At 41.2% G+C, this 20,040-nt stretch overlaps 1 protein-coding gene across 1 annotated transcript; it reads right to left on the reverse strand.

Annotated features, from left to right (window-relative positions):
• Window positions 1-466: 466 nt before the first annotated feature.
• On the reverse strand, window positions 467-19,310 carry LOC137902465 (polycystin-1-like protein 2). The gene is made up of 37 exons (XM_068746554.1): window positions 19,241-19,310; window positions 18,878-19,025; window positions 18,399-18,628; window positions 18,060-18,247; window positions 16,057-16,294; window positions 13,900-14,009; window positions 13,645-13,783; window positions 13,212-13,321; window positions 12,630-12,815; window positions 12,173-12,310; window positions 11,772-11,906; window positions 11,457-11,581; window positions 11,132-11,252; window positions 10,787-10,918; window positions 10,049-10,162; window positions 9,807-9,921; window positions 9,545-9,735; window positions 9,234-9,464; window positions 9,021-9,122; window positions 8,669-8,847; window positions 8,333-8,479; window positions 7,800-7,999; window positions 7,496-7,725; window positions 7,179-7,368; window positions 6,790-7,054; window positions 6,011-6,203; window positions 5,815-5,911; window positions 5,599-5,733; window positions 5,230-5,415; window positions 4,403-4,733; window positions 4,172-4,305; window positions 3,862-3,989; window positions 3,433-3,593; window positions 2,267-2,477; window positions 1,947-2,048; window positions 1,711-1,842; window positions 467-580 (listed from the first exon to the last, which is right to left on the reverse strand). The coding sequence occupies exons 1-37, from the start codon at window positions 19,308-19,310 to the stop codon at window positions 467-469; spliced, it is 5,958 nt and encodes a 1,985-aa protein (XP_068602655.1).
• Between the last annotated feature and the right edge of the window lie 730 nt (window positions 19,311-20,040).

The raw sequence follows: 20,040 nt of genomic DNA on the forward strand, positions 1-20,040 counted from the left end.
TTTTTTTTAATAAAGGGATTACCAGAACAATACAGCCAGCCTTCAGCACAATTAGACGAAGAGCTGCAGCTGAGGGCAGCTTGAAATCGGATCATTTGGAGTTTTTGTTTGACCGAGTTGTAAATGGTTCTGTTGTTCTCCTGTTGAATTTGTCAAAGAACAGCTGCTTTGTGCTTGCTCCTTTTTCCATTTTGTTTTACTGTGACCTCTGCGGATGCCAAGTCAATGTTTACTCCCCTGCTGTAGATGTGAAATCTGATAAATCAATCACCACCTCTGAGACAGAAAAAAAAAAATCACTTCATTTGACCAAACATAGAATGTCATAAAACAGAATTAAAGTGCGGAACTAAATAAATGAATTATATGTTAAATGCATGCATCAAACCTAAATCACTCCATATACATATTCTACTTTACGTTTATATGTAAATCTAAAGCTTGTTGTCACATATCTGAAAATTATTTACATCTGGTTCTCTTCAGGACCAACAGCGCCTTCTGCGCTCTTATATCTCATCCCAAAAAGACTGCAGATTTTCTCCAGCATCAAATCCACACTCTCCTCTTCGTCTGAAGGCTGGAAGAGAGGGAGGAGAAATGCAGTGAAGATTTGAATCAGTCTGTATCTACTTTTCCTCTCTGAAGCCGTTATTATAGACGGCTGCCTATATTGTGATTTACACCAAAAATAATGGCCCTACATTTATTTTGTCTATATTTTTAGATTCCTTAACCATGAAAACAAACCTTTAGCAACTGGATTCACTTTGATCTCATTATTAATTTAGACGTTTTTCACAAAAAGCACACCTTCAGTAATGGTGAATTTTTCTGGATCTATAGATCCAAAGATGTACAAAGTCTGTTTGTCCATTACTAATTCCACAGTGTCTTGATTAAATGCAGCAAAAACAGAACCTCATTTGTGGAGATAAGAGAGACATTACTGAACGAGTCCAAAAACAATTTATTGTTTTTATGAAAATGTACTCCGATTTCAGCTGGATTTGTTTCCTCAGGAATTAAAGATAGAGCTAGGGAATACGGGACGACACATAGAACGGGAGAGCCTGAAAATCCTGAGGAAACAGAGAAGATTTTCAGGCAGGTGCTGATTGGGTGAAATGTGTAACAGGTGCGTCTGTGCAGGGGCAGAAATCAGCCTGCAACCAAAGTCACCATAGCAACCATCACAAATGGGCTTTAATGTTAAAAGTTCATATTTTTTCATGACCTTATTAACAGAACCTTCTGTGGTCACCTACATAATTTACTTACTAACTAGCAGACGATTAAATTACATAGCAGATGAAGGCGAGGCCCACTTTTATGTCAAGCTTCTAAATGTATAATAAAAAATTATCATAATTAAAAGAGAAGCTTTGCAATGCAGTCATCTTTAATGTCTTAACTTCACTACTGTATATACCTGCTGACTATCTTCAGGACTCAGGGGTCAATAACCTCTACATCTTCTCGCTTCTGCAGGGATTTATAAACCAACCCAAACCATTTGCCGTTTTTGGATTGACAAGGCTGCCATATTTAAATATCATGAGTGGGCGAATGTGAAATTCTAGGACATTTTGAAGACATTTCAGCTTTGGCACAGCAGCAGGGGTTTGGAGGTTGTACTGGGGCACGAGTAGGCCTCTTTCTGAACGTGTTTTTTTTGTAGGTAAACTGTAAATAGAGGGGTGGCGTTACCTTGTGATGTATTTGCTCCTGTTTGAAGGCCACAAGGATCACTGAGAGGAGTAGATTAAGCACCACAAATACCATGAAGACAATGCAGGACCCAAAGAGTAATCCACCAATGATGGGGCTGTAGTTCAAAACCTGGAACCAGAAGAAAAATCCTCATTTCAACTTCATCGTTTGTGCTTCTGTGGGAAAATACATCTCAGAGTCAAAAGGTTTTGTGTTGCGATGATCTCAAATACCTCGTCATAGTCGAAGATGCCAATCTGCAAACTGACGACGGTCACCAGAGCGTCTGCTAAGGTTTTATAAGAGGATATCTTCCAGCCATAAATCACGTTGCTCTAGAAGGTAAATAATTCAATGAATAATGGAATCAGGTCATTTTCAGCATCATATTTATTCATCTAAAATGCACACTATAAATTTCCCATCCATTTCTTTGTAGACAAGACGTCCTCCAACGCCTCGTGCAAACTCCGCACAGATGGGACTCAAACCCGGAACCTACTTTGTGCACAGGATCTAATTGACAGGTCTCTGTAAAGTGACTGCCACTCACCACAATGGAATAGGCCAACAACATGATCGCCATAACGACGAGGAAGCCAGACATGTCGATCCAGGCCCGCCGCAGTGTCGCAGAGATGACGTTCATCTTTGGATTCAGTCGCAGCAGGTGCCACAGCTTGACGGAGGCGAGCAGGACTAAGAAGGCGATCAGATATTGGAGCTGCGAGTCTGCTGCGGCCGTCTCGTAAAAACTGGCAAATCTTGGCACACGGCAGAGATCACAAATATGAGAAATAGTGCATCAAACACAGGAGGAGAGGCATGGAGGGATGAAGTCTCACTCTGACTCGGAAAGTGGTGCTGAGTGTGCTGATATTATCTGACTGATGGAACTGAGATTTTTCCAACCCCTGATACGCCTGTATTGTTTTTAACTACTTCTTCCGTCCGCCCACGTTCACTTTGTAGTGGAAATGAGGGAAGAAGCGCAATAGTGACACAATAGTGAACTTTCTACTGTAGAAAGTTCACTACTTAAATACACTGATCCACAAAGCACAAGCACGCTTAGCGTTCTGCATGCGAGAGACTAAGGATTTCTGTGACCACAATATGGGCATAATTAATGTGCTCCCTCATTCAGCGCTTTGTATGTTGGACATTAAACCAGCTGTAATAAGGTACGCAAGACATGAATTCTATTTGCTTTTTAGGATTAATCCTCTGCAGACTGTGATCCCATGGCAATAAATTGAGATATTACATCCCGGATAACTGTAGAAAATGGCCTGCTATCGCTAGACAGACAACTGGCATGGTCTGCAGCAGGTTCTGCTTCTCTGACCCTGTGTTTTTCCACATCTTGCGGGGTGGGCGTGGCCATGGGGAGAGTTGGCTGAGCACCTGGAGACACACCTGCCATTCATTTGCAATTTAGAATTGTTTGTCATTTAAACCCTTTAATATTTATTTATATTTTTGCTGTATTTTATGTCATCTTGGACCTCAGCTAGTTCTCTTTGTATGGCAAAGTTCATGTTTTCTGCATTCTGCTATTCTGTAAACATGAATTTAACACCATTCGTGCCTCTGTCTCTGCATTCTGGGATCCACCAGTTCAATCTTTCAAACCCGTGATATAAACTTGAATTTAACACCGTTCACGCTCTGCCCCACACACTAAGGCTCAAACATGTTAACTCGTGTTTGTCTCACTGGTCTTTGTGGTTGCGATAATAAGCCATATCACGGCTGCCTAGCAGGGTCCTCTTGGTGAACACGGCCACGGCGCTCCAACTCAGCAGGATGATGGACAGCTCAAAAAGGTTCCACACAACACGGAAGTAAGCCCACCGCAGCTGCCTCATTAATTTACCCTTTGAGGTACAGTGAAGAGAGGATTGTCAAAAACAGTGAAGCTTGCGTTAGAAAAATCCACCAATAACAAATGAAACGGTGGCGAATCTCTCATTAGCGGCTTTTTTTCTTGACTGGATTTTGCGTATATTTATTGGATTTTAGCTGTAATAAGAATGAAGATATATTTGTGTATAAACCTGTTGACACCATGTCAAATCAATGCATATGCATATAAATCTTTAATAGTGCTATGTTCTGGAATAAAGGGTTCTTGCTCATGTGTACCTGAAGGAACATGTAGTAGAGGATGAAAAGTAAATAGATGATCTCAGCAGCCGCGACGAAGATGTGCAGACCGCCAGGCGAATGGTAAAGCCGGACACTGTGCAGCCGACTGCTGAACTGAAAGGCTCCTGCAAACCGGAATTATTCTGTTTAAGCGCAATCTTCACTGCTTGGTCTAAAAAATCATTTTGCATATGGTTTCCAAAATCGTCTTTGGCAAAGGCGTTCGTATAAATTTGCATGTTTAGCAAAGCTTTCATTGTGCCATGATGTTTGCAATTTTTTTTTTATTACAAATTGTCAGCCCTACCCGTGGCTGCGGTTTCCAATATGAACGTGGCGATGCAGAAGAGGTTGACGTTAGCATTATAAACAGTGAACTCCACAAAGATCACCCTGGTGTACACGTCCAGCCATCTGTTCCTGAACAGATACTCCAGAGTGCTGTCGACGAAGAACACAAGGATCTGTTAACTGACACCAACCCATGAAAACGAGGAAGTAAAATGACGTCTTTATGTCTGACGGCTAAAGAACGCACCTGCTGGCGTTTTGCAAGTCTGGGCCGAGCTCCGTGGCGAAGCCGCCCCCCCTGTACAGCACCGCTTTGCCCCACAGAGGGTAAGCCCTGAGCTGCGCCTGCGTCTGGTACGCCCATGGGTTGGGAACACTCCTGGAAATGTTATTCCTTACAGAGAAACTCCAACCAGGGTCGTAGGAGCCCATGTCCTCCACGTCCCACGAATATGGAGCGTGGCAGTCTGGTGCAAACTGAAGCATGGGGCCAGCGACCTCACACGAGTTCGTCTTCACTCTCAGCTGACGAAGACGGGCATTACCCACCAGTTTGGAGTTTCCATCTGTGACAAAACCTAAAACACAACTTCAATTTATGATTCAGCAAAAAACTACCATTCTGTGCTTCAAATCACAGGAGGTTGACTCGTGTTTTTGACACATTTATTTTTTCATTCTTGTTGGATTTTAATCCGAATTATAAGGAACGATTGCAAGTTTTACATAAAAAGCCATCAGTCATGCTGTCACCAAATGGAAAGAATCCGAGGACAGTCTGGTTCATGTGCAAATTGCTTTTTGACACAAAGCTAATTATTTTGACTCACTTTGAATCACTGAGCAAAGCACTTTATTAAACGTTTGCGTGAAAAGATAACGCACATAACTCTCCCAGCTATGAGCTTGTCTTGTGTTGGGTGTCAATATTAATGTTTGGAATAAGCAATCATTTCCGTCAAAGTAACAACAAACGATTCACAATTCTCTTAAATATAAGATCATTAGTATATGCTGTATGTGTGTGTGCGTCCAAAAAACGGATATTTTACAGAAATTAAAATGTATATTTACCTGTATAGTCTCCAAAAAGGTTACTGAGCATAGATGTTCTCGCCCAAGTGAACACGTCTCCAAGACTCATGCTGTCCTGGATGTTTTCACTGAAGCTGTTCCGGATGTGCTCGTTCAGGTAGAAAGCGTTGGGGTCTCTCTGGCCGTAAGCCACCAGCAGCAGCATCCACATAAACCCCACGTAGGCTGCAACAAACGGCCAGATGTTCTCCAGATGACACACACTAACTGCACCGGAGAACGGTTTGCAGGTGCTGCAATATTTATCGCTCCGCAATAAGTAATAACAATTCTGGAGTACATAGGAATAGTCTGGCGAGGACTTGTTAGAGAAACTATGACTGTGCTGTTTTTTTTTTTTTTACTTACTCAAAATTTCCACGAGAAGCGAAAAAGCCTTCTGTTCCAGAATGCTCCTCCTTCTCATCCTCTCAATGTCGGCAGGCGGAGGAGGCTTGTAGATACCGCTGTCCCGTCTGACTGTTTGCCGCTCCTTTGAATCGCCTATGGGAGAAGAGCTATCTTTGTTAGGTTCCAAATTTCAGATTTAGATGATAGAGTATTCATGCAGCGCATATCTCTTACCCGTATTTCTGGTGTTTCCCACAAATTCCACATTTTGATAATCGTCTTCTTCGACTTTCTTTATTACAAGTGCAAAGAAGACCGCAAGAAATACGACCTGTAAAAAAAAAAAAGTATCATGCAGAATGATGACTGAAGACAAGTAAAGTGTAGGAAATCTATGAGGCGGTGGGGGGGGGGGGGGGCAGAGACTCACCTTCAATGGCTGAATGATGAGGAGACTCTGAAAAAAGGAGACAATCATGGATATCAGCCAGCTAATGGAGCGCTTCTTCCCAAATTTCAATCCGTAGAGCATTGTGAAGTATCCTGCGACAACGCTGGTCGCAACAACGAGCAGCCAGCCGATAAAGACGAACCACCAGGGAAGCCCGCCATGACAGCAGAGCCTTTTCTTCAGACTACAGAGAAAACAATAGTGCAGTATTTATAGCTCTCTGATGATGAATGATTTCATCGTCTGTTCAAGCAGTAATCAGTGTCATTCATTCAAGGGGATTAATTTACTTTCAGCTGTAAATCTTTTACTTCACGTTCAATCATGATGAATTCATGGCATTATTTTTTCATGGTTTTGTAAGACTCACTCCATATTGAAAACCATCTCCTGAAAACACAGCCATTTGTGAAACACTTTGCTTTGCATGCTAATGATAATAATGATAATATACTTTATAATAAATGCTGATTTAAATATGTTGGCATACCTTATTTTTAGAATGTCTGCTTTTAAAACAGAACAAGGCTAGTTATTATCATCTGCCTCCCATCGGTATGCTAACTTAAGGCAACTTACATTTCACAGAGTTATCTTCCTTTTTCTTATAAATGTTGGATTCCATCAATATTATAAAACACAGAAAAACTGTTTTCAAAAGGCTTGAAATATGCAATAAAAGTATTCACTGGCAACATTAAAGTCCCTCAATTACTACTACTACTACAAAAAATAAATAAAAGATCCAAAGGGCAAACAATGGGTAACTTTTGTACTTCTTCTGGGGATATGCATCCTGCTTGACACTGCTGGATGTGGAGATCTGGTCCTGCAGGAAGCCCTTCATGCCCTGGACTTGCTGTACAGCCTGGCTGTAGCTGTGAGGGCTGTGGAAGCCAGACGGTCCCAGCAGACCCAACTCTTTATCGATTTGACACAGCTGCCGGTACAGATACTGGGTTTTGTTGCTCTTCATCTGAATGCCCTCGACTGTAGAACCAGGGGCAAAGCTCTCACTGCCCTCTGAAAATGTACAAAGTGTCCATTACATCGCTGTAACTTGAAGCAATCGTTACGTATTCTATTCAATAAAGACTTAAATACTCTGTAACGTCAATGTAAGTATCCCTTATCTTCAGGTACTCACCTGTTAGCTGAGGCTGAACAGGAATACTCTGATTTTTGAACTGGGTTTTGTTGTCCTTTCTGATGACATCATCCACCGCAGAGAGAACAGCGTTGATATCGACTTCCTGTCCAGGCTCAAACCCCGGCTCTGTGAATGCTATGTTGCTTTTCATGGTGTTTGACAATGAACGGGCAATTCTTGTGATATCCTAAGAGAGAACATGTGCAAACATTACATGCAATGTATAACAATGACATGGACTCCCATTGTCTAGGATTTGCAGCAAACATTCAGCTACCAGTCACTACCGCAGTAGAAACGGATGACGCACGTACCTCTATGACAGTTTCCAAAGTGACATTGATGTCCACATTTTTCGCAGGAGTCTCTGAAGCGCTGGTCTGATCAAGAGGCTCCGTTTTTTCTTTTTTCCTCTTCCTGCAACAAGAGGTCTCCCATCGGCGAGTGTTCCTGAAGATACTAACAATCAGGATATTGATGGGGAACATGATGAGGGAACTCTGAACGCCAATTATAAACTGTTGCAGGGTGAACTCAAAGTGACCTGGAAGCAAAGAGAAAGATAATTTCATAAACAATACACTTTCCTTTCAGTGCTTTAGCAAATATATGGCGTACCCAGGTCCAAGGTCTGCTCAGAGGGGTCTGTTGGAATGCCATAAAACATGATGCTGGTCAGCATGGTGCAGAGCAGCAGGGAAAAGCAGCAGGAAACTCTCTGGACACAAGTGAAGGTGCTGCTGGGGGGTCGACTGATCACTGAATACCAGAGGTGTCCGTCACTGAAATCCTTACATGTCCTTGTGAAAAACACATTTCTGAAAGAACAAGGTAACAATGCATGTTAGAAAAACACATTTAAACTTTAATGCGTTAGATGTGTTTATTGATTTATTGGTACCAAAGTGTCAGCCTGACTTCACCTCCGATCATCTTCTTTTTTTCTTTTGCTGGGATATTTTATGCAGAGTTGATTTATATTGCGCCTGCTGGACTTAATTTCTGAGTTTAACTTTATATTTCAATTGTATTTGGTGCTCTAACAATTAAAAAAATATCTACTCTTCATTTTACATTCTGCCTTTCAGCTTCGGCTACGTGCTAATGTGCGCACAACTTGCAGCTCAGTACCTCAATGGTTTGTGTCTCACCTGAACCTCTTCAAATCCGTCTCTGTCGAAACAGGAAACAGTTTATCGAGGGAACAATCTCCCATGTCGATGGCCAGCCAGGAGTTGCACAGAAAATGCCATTTCTGCCGCGTCTGTAAATCCTGCACCGTCACATTGCCGACATACCTGGAAAAATGTCAATAATAGTCAAGCAAATTTATGTACACGCGCATCGGGAAAAGAAAAACTTATATACATATTTAACTTTTATAGGATGTTGTGTAAGGACTACACTGGTGGACCTTAGGCAAGTAATTGAAAATGCATGTGCAACATTGTTTTGTGAGGTCAAGGCTCACATCCGGTTTTGCCTACCAGGCAGGATGGCGGCCCGAGTTGTTGTGCCACACTCTGATAGCGTGAAGGTCTCCCAGCGAGTACGGCGCAGTGAGCAGAAACAGATCCACGGCTCCTCTCTCAAACTCGCGTTTCTTTGGATCCGTCAGGTGATGCGCTTCACTGTTTCCGTCTGCGCCCAGGAGCGTGATCGTCACCTACAACAGGGCAAAAAAAACGAATTAAATGACAAGCGAAATAAAACCGTGTTCCACGTGCACAACAATCAACAAAAAAAACAAACTAATTGCAATTCATACAAGAAGCCTTAATGAATGTCATTGACGCGATTAATTAAATCATTGTTTTATTAATGACATCTCTAACTGACCTGAGAGGAAGTGGAGGCTCCTCGTCGACGGCCAGTCCTGACACAAAGCAGGTAGCGGTACTCATCGTTGGGATCGTTGTCCTCAAGCATAGCCACCTTCGCCTGCGGACAAACCCAACCACACAACCCAACTCACACCTTTTAAGATGGAACCCCTGTGGTGTGACCCTCCCTCTCCCTCAGTTGTACTCAGGTGTCTGAAAACCGGCTCACCTTGGTGGCATCTTGAACGTCTTTTCGCCGTGCCCAAATGAGCGACAACACGTAGGCCAGGAAGAGTGCCCCGACGAAACAGACGACCACTGGGTTCTCGGTGAACGTCGCAAACAGCTCGGCACTGCGTGACGGATCCACGAGGTTGGGAGTGACAAAGAAAGAGCTCCCGAAGAAGGTGAGGTGCTTGCAGAGGCACTGGGTCGCTAAATGTGATGTCTTCATGCCAACCTTGGAAGACAACAACATCCCTCTCCATAAAGTAATGGCAACATGTTGGACTGGGAGAATGAATGACTAGCTCGGCATACCCTGCATCCGTAACTCCTCCAGTCCGATACTGATTCATCCCAAAACTGACACGCGGCCGCGATGGAGGTTATTGTCAAACTGGCGTTGATGGATTTTATTCCCGGGCCGACTATGGGCCTTACTACGAGATAGTGCACTCCGCTGTTCCCATTAAAATTCTCAGGTCCGAGGATCCAAGTGTAGCGCTCCTCTGTAGAAGACACAAACTCACAATCAACTCAAGTCAGCCGACAGTCGCCGGGAGGCAGAGGCCTTTGTTACCTTGCGTTGCCCCCGGATGAGGCATTTCAGTCACTGCAACGTGATTCGTGTCAGTCGGGTACTCCGTGTAACCAAGGAACAGTTTAAACGGCAAGGGATCAGTTGAAGGCACCATCTGTGATCGCCATAGTAACAGCAGCAAACACCACCCATGATGAGGAAAGAGAGAAAGTAAGAGGATAAATGCACTAGCTGAGCAAAAGATGGAGATTATTATTATTACTGAAACCATCTGACTGGACCTTCAACACGAGCGTGGTGTTTGCTGAAGCCAGGTCTATGATTGTTGTGCTGTAGTTCCCCAGGTCCAACACAGAGGTTTTCACCTCCTCGTCGACGGGCCTCGGCAACAGAATCTGTGGACAAGGAGGAATGCCGGGCCAGTTTAACTAAATGCAAGATTTGGCTTACAGACATAAGATTAAAAAAAACAAATAAAAAAAAACTAATGCATACATAAATTAAAATAAATTAAATAAAACACTTGGATAACTATTTATACAAAGAGCATGCAGAGTGCTCTGTATACAAATTGCAGTCCTGAATAATAGTAGAATATGTTGATTCAGATTTTATTATTCTATAAACAAACCACATTGGATTAAAAAACATTCAGTAGACAACTGCTAAGCAAACATTCAATGCGCTCTCGGCCGGACTATCTGACAGAACATTGGTGCAGACACAAGTGGGGTGAAGAAATGAAAAAGCAAAAGCATCATTTTAGATTTGCATCTCTTATTCAGAACTGATTAGTGGCAGGTGGGACTCTGTCCTGTTTTATCACACTCAATAGCGCCCCTTCAGCACAAACAGAAAAATGCTACATAAACATAAAAGCAACCATCAGCAGATTATGAACTATGAAACAGTCTTGAACTATATTGAAGATCTTGGCTCCAACAGAATAATTAACCTTTGTGATAATAACAATATAAAACGTATACAGCTATTACCTCATGACCAGATGCTGCACTTACCTCGATATCTTCATTTAAGTTCTCCACGGCGATATTTGAGCCGTCTGTTTTTGAGAGGGACAGCGCTCCTATCACACCACTGATGTTCCCTCTCCCGTTCCAGGAAAAAGGGTTTTTATCCAAACTCAGCATCTGTAAATGTGTTTGAGGTGGGGAAACCCATCAGCACCTCAGCCACGTTCGATGGTGGGGATCTCAAATGAATCCCAATCCTATGTAAACACTGTGGGTTTCAACTCACATTTCATCAGTCCATTTACTATTAGCTGCATCATGACGAGTTCAGTAATGATGATCAGTGTTTATAAGACACACACACACACACACACACACGCGCAGACTTACTCGTATATCGACCGGTTCGGTTGAAGGAAGAATATCAGACGGTAGCTTTGGAAGAGAAAATGAGGCGCAGGAACTGTTGGGAATATTCACAGGCTTGGTGTGCAAAGTGTCTGGTGTCAGTCTGAGGGAAAATACATTTTAGTCCATTAGTTCAAATTAAATGATGCTTTTAGTATGTTAATGTTCTTTACCAGGCCCACTACAGAATATAAAACAGGCTGCTTCACTGTGATTGATTGAAAAACTAATGTTATGGACACTGAGTCCATGTTTCTTGTCGTTTATCATTATAGCATCAAGGTTTTTAAGATGAAGTCAAACTTGCCTATGAACCATCAATTTAATATGAGCTTCCCGGATGATCGTTGGCTCCTCGTTCACAGTTTTTAATGCTAACAGTGCGCTCTGCACAAGCGTCAAAGAATTAAGGAGGGCATCTGAGATGTTTTTCTGCAAAGATAAAAACAAGGCATTAACGACAAGGGCGTGCACGGTCGCTTTGATCCGTGTGCTCTGAAGAAAATGCAGCTGAAGAACGAGGCGTCTGTACAAATTGGAAGTAAATGGGAGGCGGGGTGAAAATCTTCCTGGGTTTAAAAATGGCAAGCATGCTCTTGAGTGGGTTACAGTAAATACTCACATTTAACGGACAATCCAGGGTGACGCTGGCTCCCTCCACGATGCTGCTCGCTGCAGAGTGTATGTCTGCAATATCCTTTACTGCCATGTGGAGAAGACTGAAGCTCAGGCTTTCTAGCAATAATGACGCCGCTTCCTGAAAGTTGGCATCACCAATTAAAAACCATCTGTCATTACTTCATTGTCACACACACACACACACACACACACACACACACTGATATCGCTCCTCCAACACGCTGTTTCAAATACACATCCAGGAATTTTAAGTCTGAGCTAAAACAACCACGGACGCCACATTTACGTGAAGCAGCTACCCTAAAAGTAACTTTATATATTTGTACACACTCATCTATTCTATAATGCCATTGTTCAATGCATGTGGGCTTCACTGCACTGTACCTTAGCAGCAGTGCTGAGTTCATCGCACTTCGGGATCAAAGCAGAAAGTGCCTTGGCTGTCACATGTACTTCATCTGGGGTTTTAGCAGGGGCGTCTTGGACTGTGGCGACCATGATGCTCAACATTTGCTCATAAAGCTACAAGAGACAAATGTTTGTTGTTTATTCGATCTCATGTCTGTGGATGTCATTTTTTTTTAAATTACAGTACTCATTATGTTTTAAAAAGCTGTGTTCAAGTCCCTTCCTCTTTGTAAAATAGTGAAATGATGATGGCAACATAGCAGATTGACGCAAAGTAAATGCGTTAAAGATCCATATTAAATCCGTGTCATGAACATTGATTGCAGGATTTCAATGCTTATGGGTTGTAACTTTTTTTTTTAGAAAATTAAAAATCACGAATATTGCATATTGGATTAATATACTGTAAATGTGAAACTGCGATTGCAGTTACCTTTTGTCTTTTGACCTGTGTGGATTCATCAGTTTGATCATGCAATTCATTGGACACAGAACTGATTAACTGCGCCACAGATTCTGGTGACAGTAGACCACTTTCTTTTAACTGAGCGACAGCGTTGTCCACAGCGTCCTTCAGGTCATCCACTGTAAAGCCGGAGCCTGTTCCGGAATCCAACACCTGAAAAAGAAAAGGTTGCTTTCTCATAGCAGGGCAACATAAATTTAGAGCGTTGTCCGTTTCCATCAACACACCTGTGTAGTTAAAGTGGCGCTCGCTGCAAAGCTTCCGCTTTTTGCAGTTGCTCTGATCATCAGTCTGTAGTCAGAATTCTTTTCTCCAACTGGAAGAAAGACACTCTTCACTTCCTTGTTGTCGCTGCAACGGAGATGTTGACCTGGAGAGCACAAGTTTGATGAAGCACAGTCCTATTATCACAGAAATCAGTTTGCAAGACTCGACGACTCACCCTCGAATGTCTTCAAACAATATTGGCATTCTGAACAAGGAATTTCCGTGTCGCAAGTGATTTTGAAAGCATCAAGGATTGTTCCGCTCGGCGGCGATACGGCGCACTTGAGCCCGTCCGAACTGCCGGTGGTTGATGGCGCAGAGGTAGCGGAGGCAGTGGTGGCACCGGTGGGAGTGGTGGTGGTGGTCGAAGCTGCTGCTGTTGGTGGCGATGGCTTTATGGTATATGAAATGTAATGAATAGTTGACTGCCCTTTGGTAGAAACGGAAAAGTACAAAAATGGTTTGTAAAAATGGTTCGTTTTGAATGTGAAATAACAGATTTAATAATTCCTTCAGAGTGAAGTGATGGTGTGGAGTTCATTTTCGTAAATTACTTAAACATTATCCTTAAGTGCACATACATCAGTTATCTTTAACCCTTGCGCATCATTGTCACAGATGAATAAATGTTCTGGAATACAGGAATGAGACTAATGCAAGATAAAAATTCTCAGACCAGCTTCAAAATGATTTGACTAATGTGTGCTGTACGTACCAAAAACCGTCACCACGGTGACATCCTGATCTTTGGCCTCTGAGAGAACACGTTGGCTCACAGTGTGTTCATTCCCACCATTCTTCACTTTTTCAAATGGCGTTGTCTCTGCAGCTTCGTAGCAGCTCTTTGTTTCTTCCTATAAAAAAAAAACCAGGAAGATTCATGATATCAGTGACTGATTAGTTATTTGAAAATTCAGCAGTATTTGAGCTATGAATTCCACACTGTTCAGAATTAATCTGCCAGACTTACTTTCCATTTTTTCTCATCTATTTGTTCGATGTACCACACGATATTTGAACACATGTCTTCTTGACATTCAAATTTCAGTTTTACATCGGCCTTGCTTTTCACATCGCAGCCTTCAATACAAGTTAGTCTATGGTAAAATAAACAACAAATAATAATTTGGTTAACATACAGCTGAAAAAGGTTTAAACCAAACAGATGTGCAAGTCATTCAATAGTCTAACATACAAATGGTCTTTTGGATCTGATAAATTGACCAATTAATTGCTTCTTTTACATGAAGTTTCATTTGTTCTGTTTCATTTTCATCAGTTGCAGCATCATTGGTAATAGAGGCGGTTCATCTCTTTCCAAGATCTTTATTATTATAATGGTGCATCAAAAACATCAATTACTTTGCCAAGTTTGATAACTTTGGTGTAAACGTGATGCAGATGGACTCGGTTTTCTCATCCTCATCATTGCTGTTTTCATCTCTGTCTTTGCTGTCTTTGATTTCATTGCTTTCATTGCTGTCTTTGTTTTCATTGCTGTCTTTGCTTTCATTGCTGTCTTTGATTTCATTGCTTTCATTGCTGTCTTTGTTTTCATTGCTGTCTTTGCTTTCTTTGCTGTCTTTGCTGTCTTTGATCTCATTGCTGTCTTTGCTGTCTTTGCTTTCTTTGCTTTCTTTGCTGTCTTTGATTTCTTTGCTGTCTTTGCTTTCTTTACTGTCTTTGCTTTCTTTGCTGTCTTTGCTGTCTTTGCTTTCTTTGCTGTCTTTGATTTCTTTGCTGTCTTTGCTTTCATTGCTTTCTTTGCTGTCTTTGCTGTCTTTGCTGTCTTTGCTGTCTTTGCTTTCATTGCTGTCTTTGCTGTCTTTGATTTCTTTGCTGTCTTTGCTCTCTTTGCTTTCATTGCTGTCTTTGCTGTCTTTGCTGTCTTTGCTTTCTTTGCTTTCTTTGCTGTCTTTGCTTTCTTTGCTGTCTTTGCTTTCATTGCTGTCTTTGCTGTCTTTGCTGTCTTTGCTGTCTTTGCTTTCTTTGCTGTCTTTGCTGTCTTTGCTGTCTTTGCTTTCTTTGCTTTCTTTGCTGTCTTTGATTTCTTTGCTGTCTTTGCTTTCATTGCTGTCTTTGCTGTCTTTGCTGTCTTTGTTTTCATTGCTGTCTTTGCTGTCTTTAATTTCTTTGCTGTCTTTGCTTTCTTTGCTGTCTTTGCTTTCTTTGCTGTCTTTGCTGTCTTTGCTGTCTTTGCTTTCTTTGCTTTCTTTGCTGTCTTTGATTTCTTTGCTGTCTTTGCTTTCTTTGCTGTCTTTGCTTTCTTTGCTGTCTTTGCTTTCTTTGCTTTCTTTGCTGTCTTTGCTTTCTTTGCTGTCTTTGCTTTCTTTGCTGTCTTTGCTGTCTTTGCTGTCTTTGCTTTCTTTGCTGTCTTTGATTTCTTTGCTGTCTTTGCTTTCTTTGCTGTCTTTGCTGTCTTTGATTTCATTGCTGTCTTTGCTGTCTTTGCTGTCTTTGCTGTCTTTGCTGTCTTTGCTTTCTTTGCTTTCTTTGCTGTCTTTGATTTCTTTGCTGTCTTTGCTTTCTTTGCTGTCTTTGCTTTCTTTGCTGTCTTTGCTGTCTTTGCTGTCTTTGCTGTCTTTGCTTTCATTGCTTTCTTTGCTGTCTTTGCTGTCTTTGCTGTCTTTGCTGTCTTTGCTTTCATTGCTGTCTTTGCTGTCTTTGATTTCTTTGCTGTCTTTGCTGTCTTTGCTTTCATTGCTGTCTTTGCTGTCTTTGCTGTCTTTGCTTTCTTTGCTTTCTTTGCTGTCTTTGATTTCTTTGCTGTCTTTGCTTTCATTGCTGTCTTTGCTGTCTTTGCTGTCTTTGCTGTCTTTGCTTTCTTTGCTGTCTTTGCTGTCTTTGCTTTCTTTGCTGTCTTTGATTTCTTTGCTGTCTTTGCTTTCATTGCTGTCTTTGCTGTCTTTGCTGTCTTTGCTGTCTTTGCTGTCTTTAATTTCTTTGCTGTCTTTGCTGTCTTTGCTGTCTTTGCTTTCTTTGCTTTCTTTGCTGTCTTTGATTTCTTTGCTGTCTTTGCTTTCATTGCTGTCTTTGCTGTCTTTGCTGTCTTTGCTGTCTTTGCTGTCTTTGCTGTCTTTGCTTTCTTTGCTGTCTTTGCTGTCTTTGCTGTCTTTGCTTTCTTTGCTTTCTTTGCTGTCTTTGCTGTCTTTGCTGTCTTTGCTTTCATTGCTGTCTTTGCTGTCTTTGCTGTCGTTGCTTTTGTTGCTCTCGTTGCTCTCGTTGCTCTCGTTGCTCTCGTTGCTGACATCGCGGTTATTGCGGACATTGCGCTCATTGCGCTCATTGCTGTCATCACCATCATCCCTGTTGTCGCTGTCATGGCTGTCTGTTACTTTTAAATAATACTTGTTAAATTCAAATGGCTGTGGAAGACAGTCTTCTGTAATGGTGTAAGTCGGTCCCTCAGAATCTCTTTGACATGTACATGGGCCTTCTGTGGACCAAAGAACAATGAAAACCATTATATTTCTACAAAAACGATTTATTGTGATACAAAACAGTTGATTAAAATGAAAGTACACAGTTTTAAAATTAGTCTCTTAACCTTTCATGCAAATATTGGTACTTCATTGACTATCATGTCCCAAATGCATCATTTCATTGGCATTTTAATCTGGTAAAATTGAGGTCCACAAGGTTCTGAACTTGGATTCATTTTCTTGTTCTTACACAACATTTTTGACCTTATGTATGATTCATGTAGGTAATGCAATTACATCATAGGAAATGTTCCATGTTTCTATTTAGATCATAAAACTGGGCTGAAATACAATGTGTTCTTTGTTAAAGTTTTCTGAGCCCTTATTTGAGAAACACACCACCGATACGGGAATGACTTTGGACAGCATCAACCTGACATTTACCAAGTAGTCTGAAAGCATGCTTTGGTTAGAATACATACATAAAACAAATTTCATGGGTGACTGCCCTTGGTCCCGTAATTTTAGAAAAGGAAAATCCAGAATATCATTTAAAGTAATTGATCAACTAAGCTGTTAATTGTCAGGCAAAATATTACCTAAACGTGCCCATAGTCTTCTGGATTATGGGAGCACAACTTTGCACTCCCAGGATGTGGAATTTCTTGTGCAACAATTGGCATTATTATTTATTCTTTATCAAATATGTAATTATTATTATTGTTATTTTTGTTCCCATCTAATATATAGCTCAAACAATCAATATAAAGAAACAATATTGAATAATTGATTGGTGAATTAGAAAAATTCTTACTGCATTCCCATTTGTATCGTCCTTCCCGAGAGGAATCTTCGTTTATTGAAAGAATGATCCTCTCTTTCTTACCTACCAAACTTGATGGATTTGCGATGATTTTACGTAAAGATCGATCAACTCTAAGATGCTTTTTTCTCTGAAAAATAAACATTTAATAAGGGATTATAAATATTGTGCTGCACATTGGCTGATTGGGGCGGGGGTGGGGCAATCATTACAAAAGCTGGAGGTGATGGATTTACCGCTGAATCACTGGTACAGGAAAGAAGGATGTCCACTTCCTTTTCTGAGAAGACATTCCGTGCTCTGATTTTTACTTGTGTAGATCCTGCAAAACATAAATTTGTGGAAAAAAGCTGCAATACAATCTGCATATGAACACAGCTGGAACATGGGACATATAAATATACTGAAGAGGAAACTGTTCCAGGAAAAGGATACATTTTTGACTCATACGTGGCACCGTACCCTGAATCCGATGCCCAATGCTAAACGCTTCCTTCCGTGTTGTCATTGCTCTGGTCTCGGAGAGTGAGCTATTGTTGCCAACAAAAGAGAAGAGGAGTATAGCTGGCAATCCTTGTTCAAGGGAAACAGAAAGGGTAATATCTGGAGAATCTGCACAGTCCTCCAAATCTGTCATTAAAGATGCCTGAAGGCTCCCAACTCTCTCCAACACGCACATCTGCAAACATAAATACAAAAATAAAAAATGGTCAAGAACACACATTTCACCTTTTTACTTTCTTCCATTCTGCATAAATGGTGCTGACATAAATCTATTTCCTGTATGGAAGCATACTGACAATGCAGTTAGAGTTGTTTAGAGATATAAAGTTATACAATGACAAATATTGCTCTGATTCTAAAATGAAATGCCATTATTAATACCAGCAGGTGTGCAGACACTTGGGGTGAGACCATATTAGATGCACTAAAGGTCAGCTGGTGGCAGCCGGGCCCAAGCTGCTTCACAGCATCCGCAGTGATTGTGATGTTCTGGGGGACGTTTCCTCTGAGAGTCGATGAACCAGACAACAACATCTCACCTCTCTGGATACTGTAGGACACATTTGTTCCTGCAGAAAGGAAAATTTACTCAATACTTTTGAACAGTGCCACTTCAAGGGATACTTTATCCAGATGCAATGGAAACTAAAACTAAATACTTTATGCTTTCATTAATGTAAAGATAAATTGTGTTATATGAATGATCTTCTTAGCAAATACCTGCATTCAGTCCAAGTTGAATTTGGAGCGGCTCTCCATAAAGGGCTTTGCAGCTTGTTGCAGGAAACAACAGATCACCGGCAAAACACAGGATAACATCAAATGCGTCGATAGGCTCTTGAATGGTGATAACTGTCCAAGTTGCAATTCTTATGCCGTGGCTGGTGCAGTCGACGGCCACAATAAATTCACCTGGGTGACTATACTTGTGCACAATGCTGCTCTCTAACCTGAAAACAAAAAAAAATAAAAAACAAGGACAAAGTACTATCAGTTATTTGCATATTCCACTTTTTTGAAAGACAAATCAGTTACTTTTTTTTTACTGTAAAAAAAGAAGAAAATTTGGGGAAGAAAATTCAAAAGAAAAGTGTGAATTATCTTCACCATGATAGTCAAAAACATTTAAATCTACATTTACCCGTTTTTTTATTGGTATTTTAAACCTAATCAATCATCTGTGGATGGCTAATACTTACCCATCTGGAGTGTTAAAATCAATAACATGGCCATCTCCAGTGTCCAGCTTGCAGCTAACATTCCTTCGGGTCATGTGTAAGAGCCACTTCACAGCGATGGAGACAGTATCAAAAACGGCAGCCACAGAGCTGACTGAGATTTTGAGTCCTGGGGGGGAGATGAGTTGAAATATATGATTGTGTTCTGCAACCAAATGGACTTCAACTGGGTAACATAGTGGATTCTGTAAAAGGTGGCATGGAAATCAATCAGACCTCAGAAGGAAGTGTGATGGCCCTTGATAGAATAATTGAGTCAAAATATAGTATTATCAATATTAATCAACTAACAGCAACAATGTGATTGTGTAATTAGTGGCCTACCATCTTTGCAGTGGTAGACTAAAGACAGGTAACTTCCCAGCTCAGGACAGGGATCACCAAAGGAGTCCATGACTTTGATGACCTGACAGACCTGATGGCCCCGACAGTGACCTGGGAAAACAAATATTCAGCAGCTGAGGACACCCACGATGGGAAGTTTTATCAATGACTATTTCATAGCCGCTCTGCTTAGAGACAATGTGTAACAGCAGAGAGGTACTCAGCAAGCTCATCAGAGAAACTCTTCAACGCCGGTCGTTGTATTATAGATCAGTTTTATGTTTGTTCAACATTTAGACAGAGCGAGTGGACATGAAAGCTGCAGGCCTTGAACCAGATGAACTAGTATGAAAAATGAATTGAAGGAAGGATGATCGGCTTTTGTCCACAGTTAAATGCAAGGTCAATATTTACGCACTAAAACACTAAAAAGGATTTACACTAAAAAGGATTTATAATATTATCTCGTGGTTTTGTTTTTTTACTGTGAGTTCATTGTAATTTGTTAGATTATATTTACTTTGCCATTTCCTGCAATCGCTTGCATGCAGAAAAGGATTAAATATCACTCATTTGTGCCCAGCACCTACGTCAGAGTGTTTCTGAGTGGCTTGTTGTGCAGATCAGATCACATAAAAGAAAATTCAAGCATAAAGTGTTGTTAAAGATAACAAACTTTAATACAAGCGGTGCTGATTTGTGTCAATTTTGTAAATGTAAAAAATACATGTTGAGTGTGTTTTACCTGCTAATGGTTCTGTGACATCCACCCAGCCACACTGAAGCTGAGTGGGTGTCGT

Source organism: Brachionichthys hirsutus, chromosome 12, assembly GCF_040956055.1.
Source record: "Brachionichthys hirsutus isolate HB-005 chromosome 12, CSIRO-AGI_Bhir_v1, whole genome shotgun sequence".
Taxonomy (NCBI): domain Eukaryota; kingdom Metazoa; phylum Chordata; class Actinopteri; order Lophiiformes; family Brachionichthyidae; genus Brachionichthys; species Brachionichthys hirsutus.

Bases quoted from the DNA above. Each gene is read 5' to 3' on its own strand.
- LOC137902465 (XM_068746554.1), bottom strand. From the start codon at position 19,310: ATGGACTCCTTTGGTGATCCCTGTCCTGAGCTGGGAAGTTACCTGTCT. The intron at 13,322-13,644 runs GTACGTACAGCA...TATACCATAAAG, and splicing joins CACCGTGGTGACGGTTTTTG to CCATCGCCACCAACAGCAGC. The intron at 4,306-4,402 runs GTGCGTTCTTTA...CTTCGTCGACAG, and splicing joins GACTTGCAAAACGCCAGCAG to CACTCTGGAGTATCTGTTCA.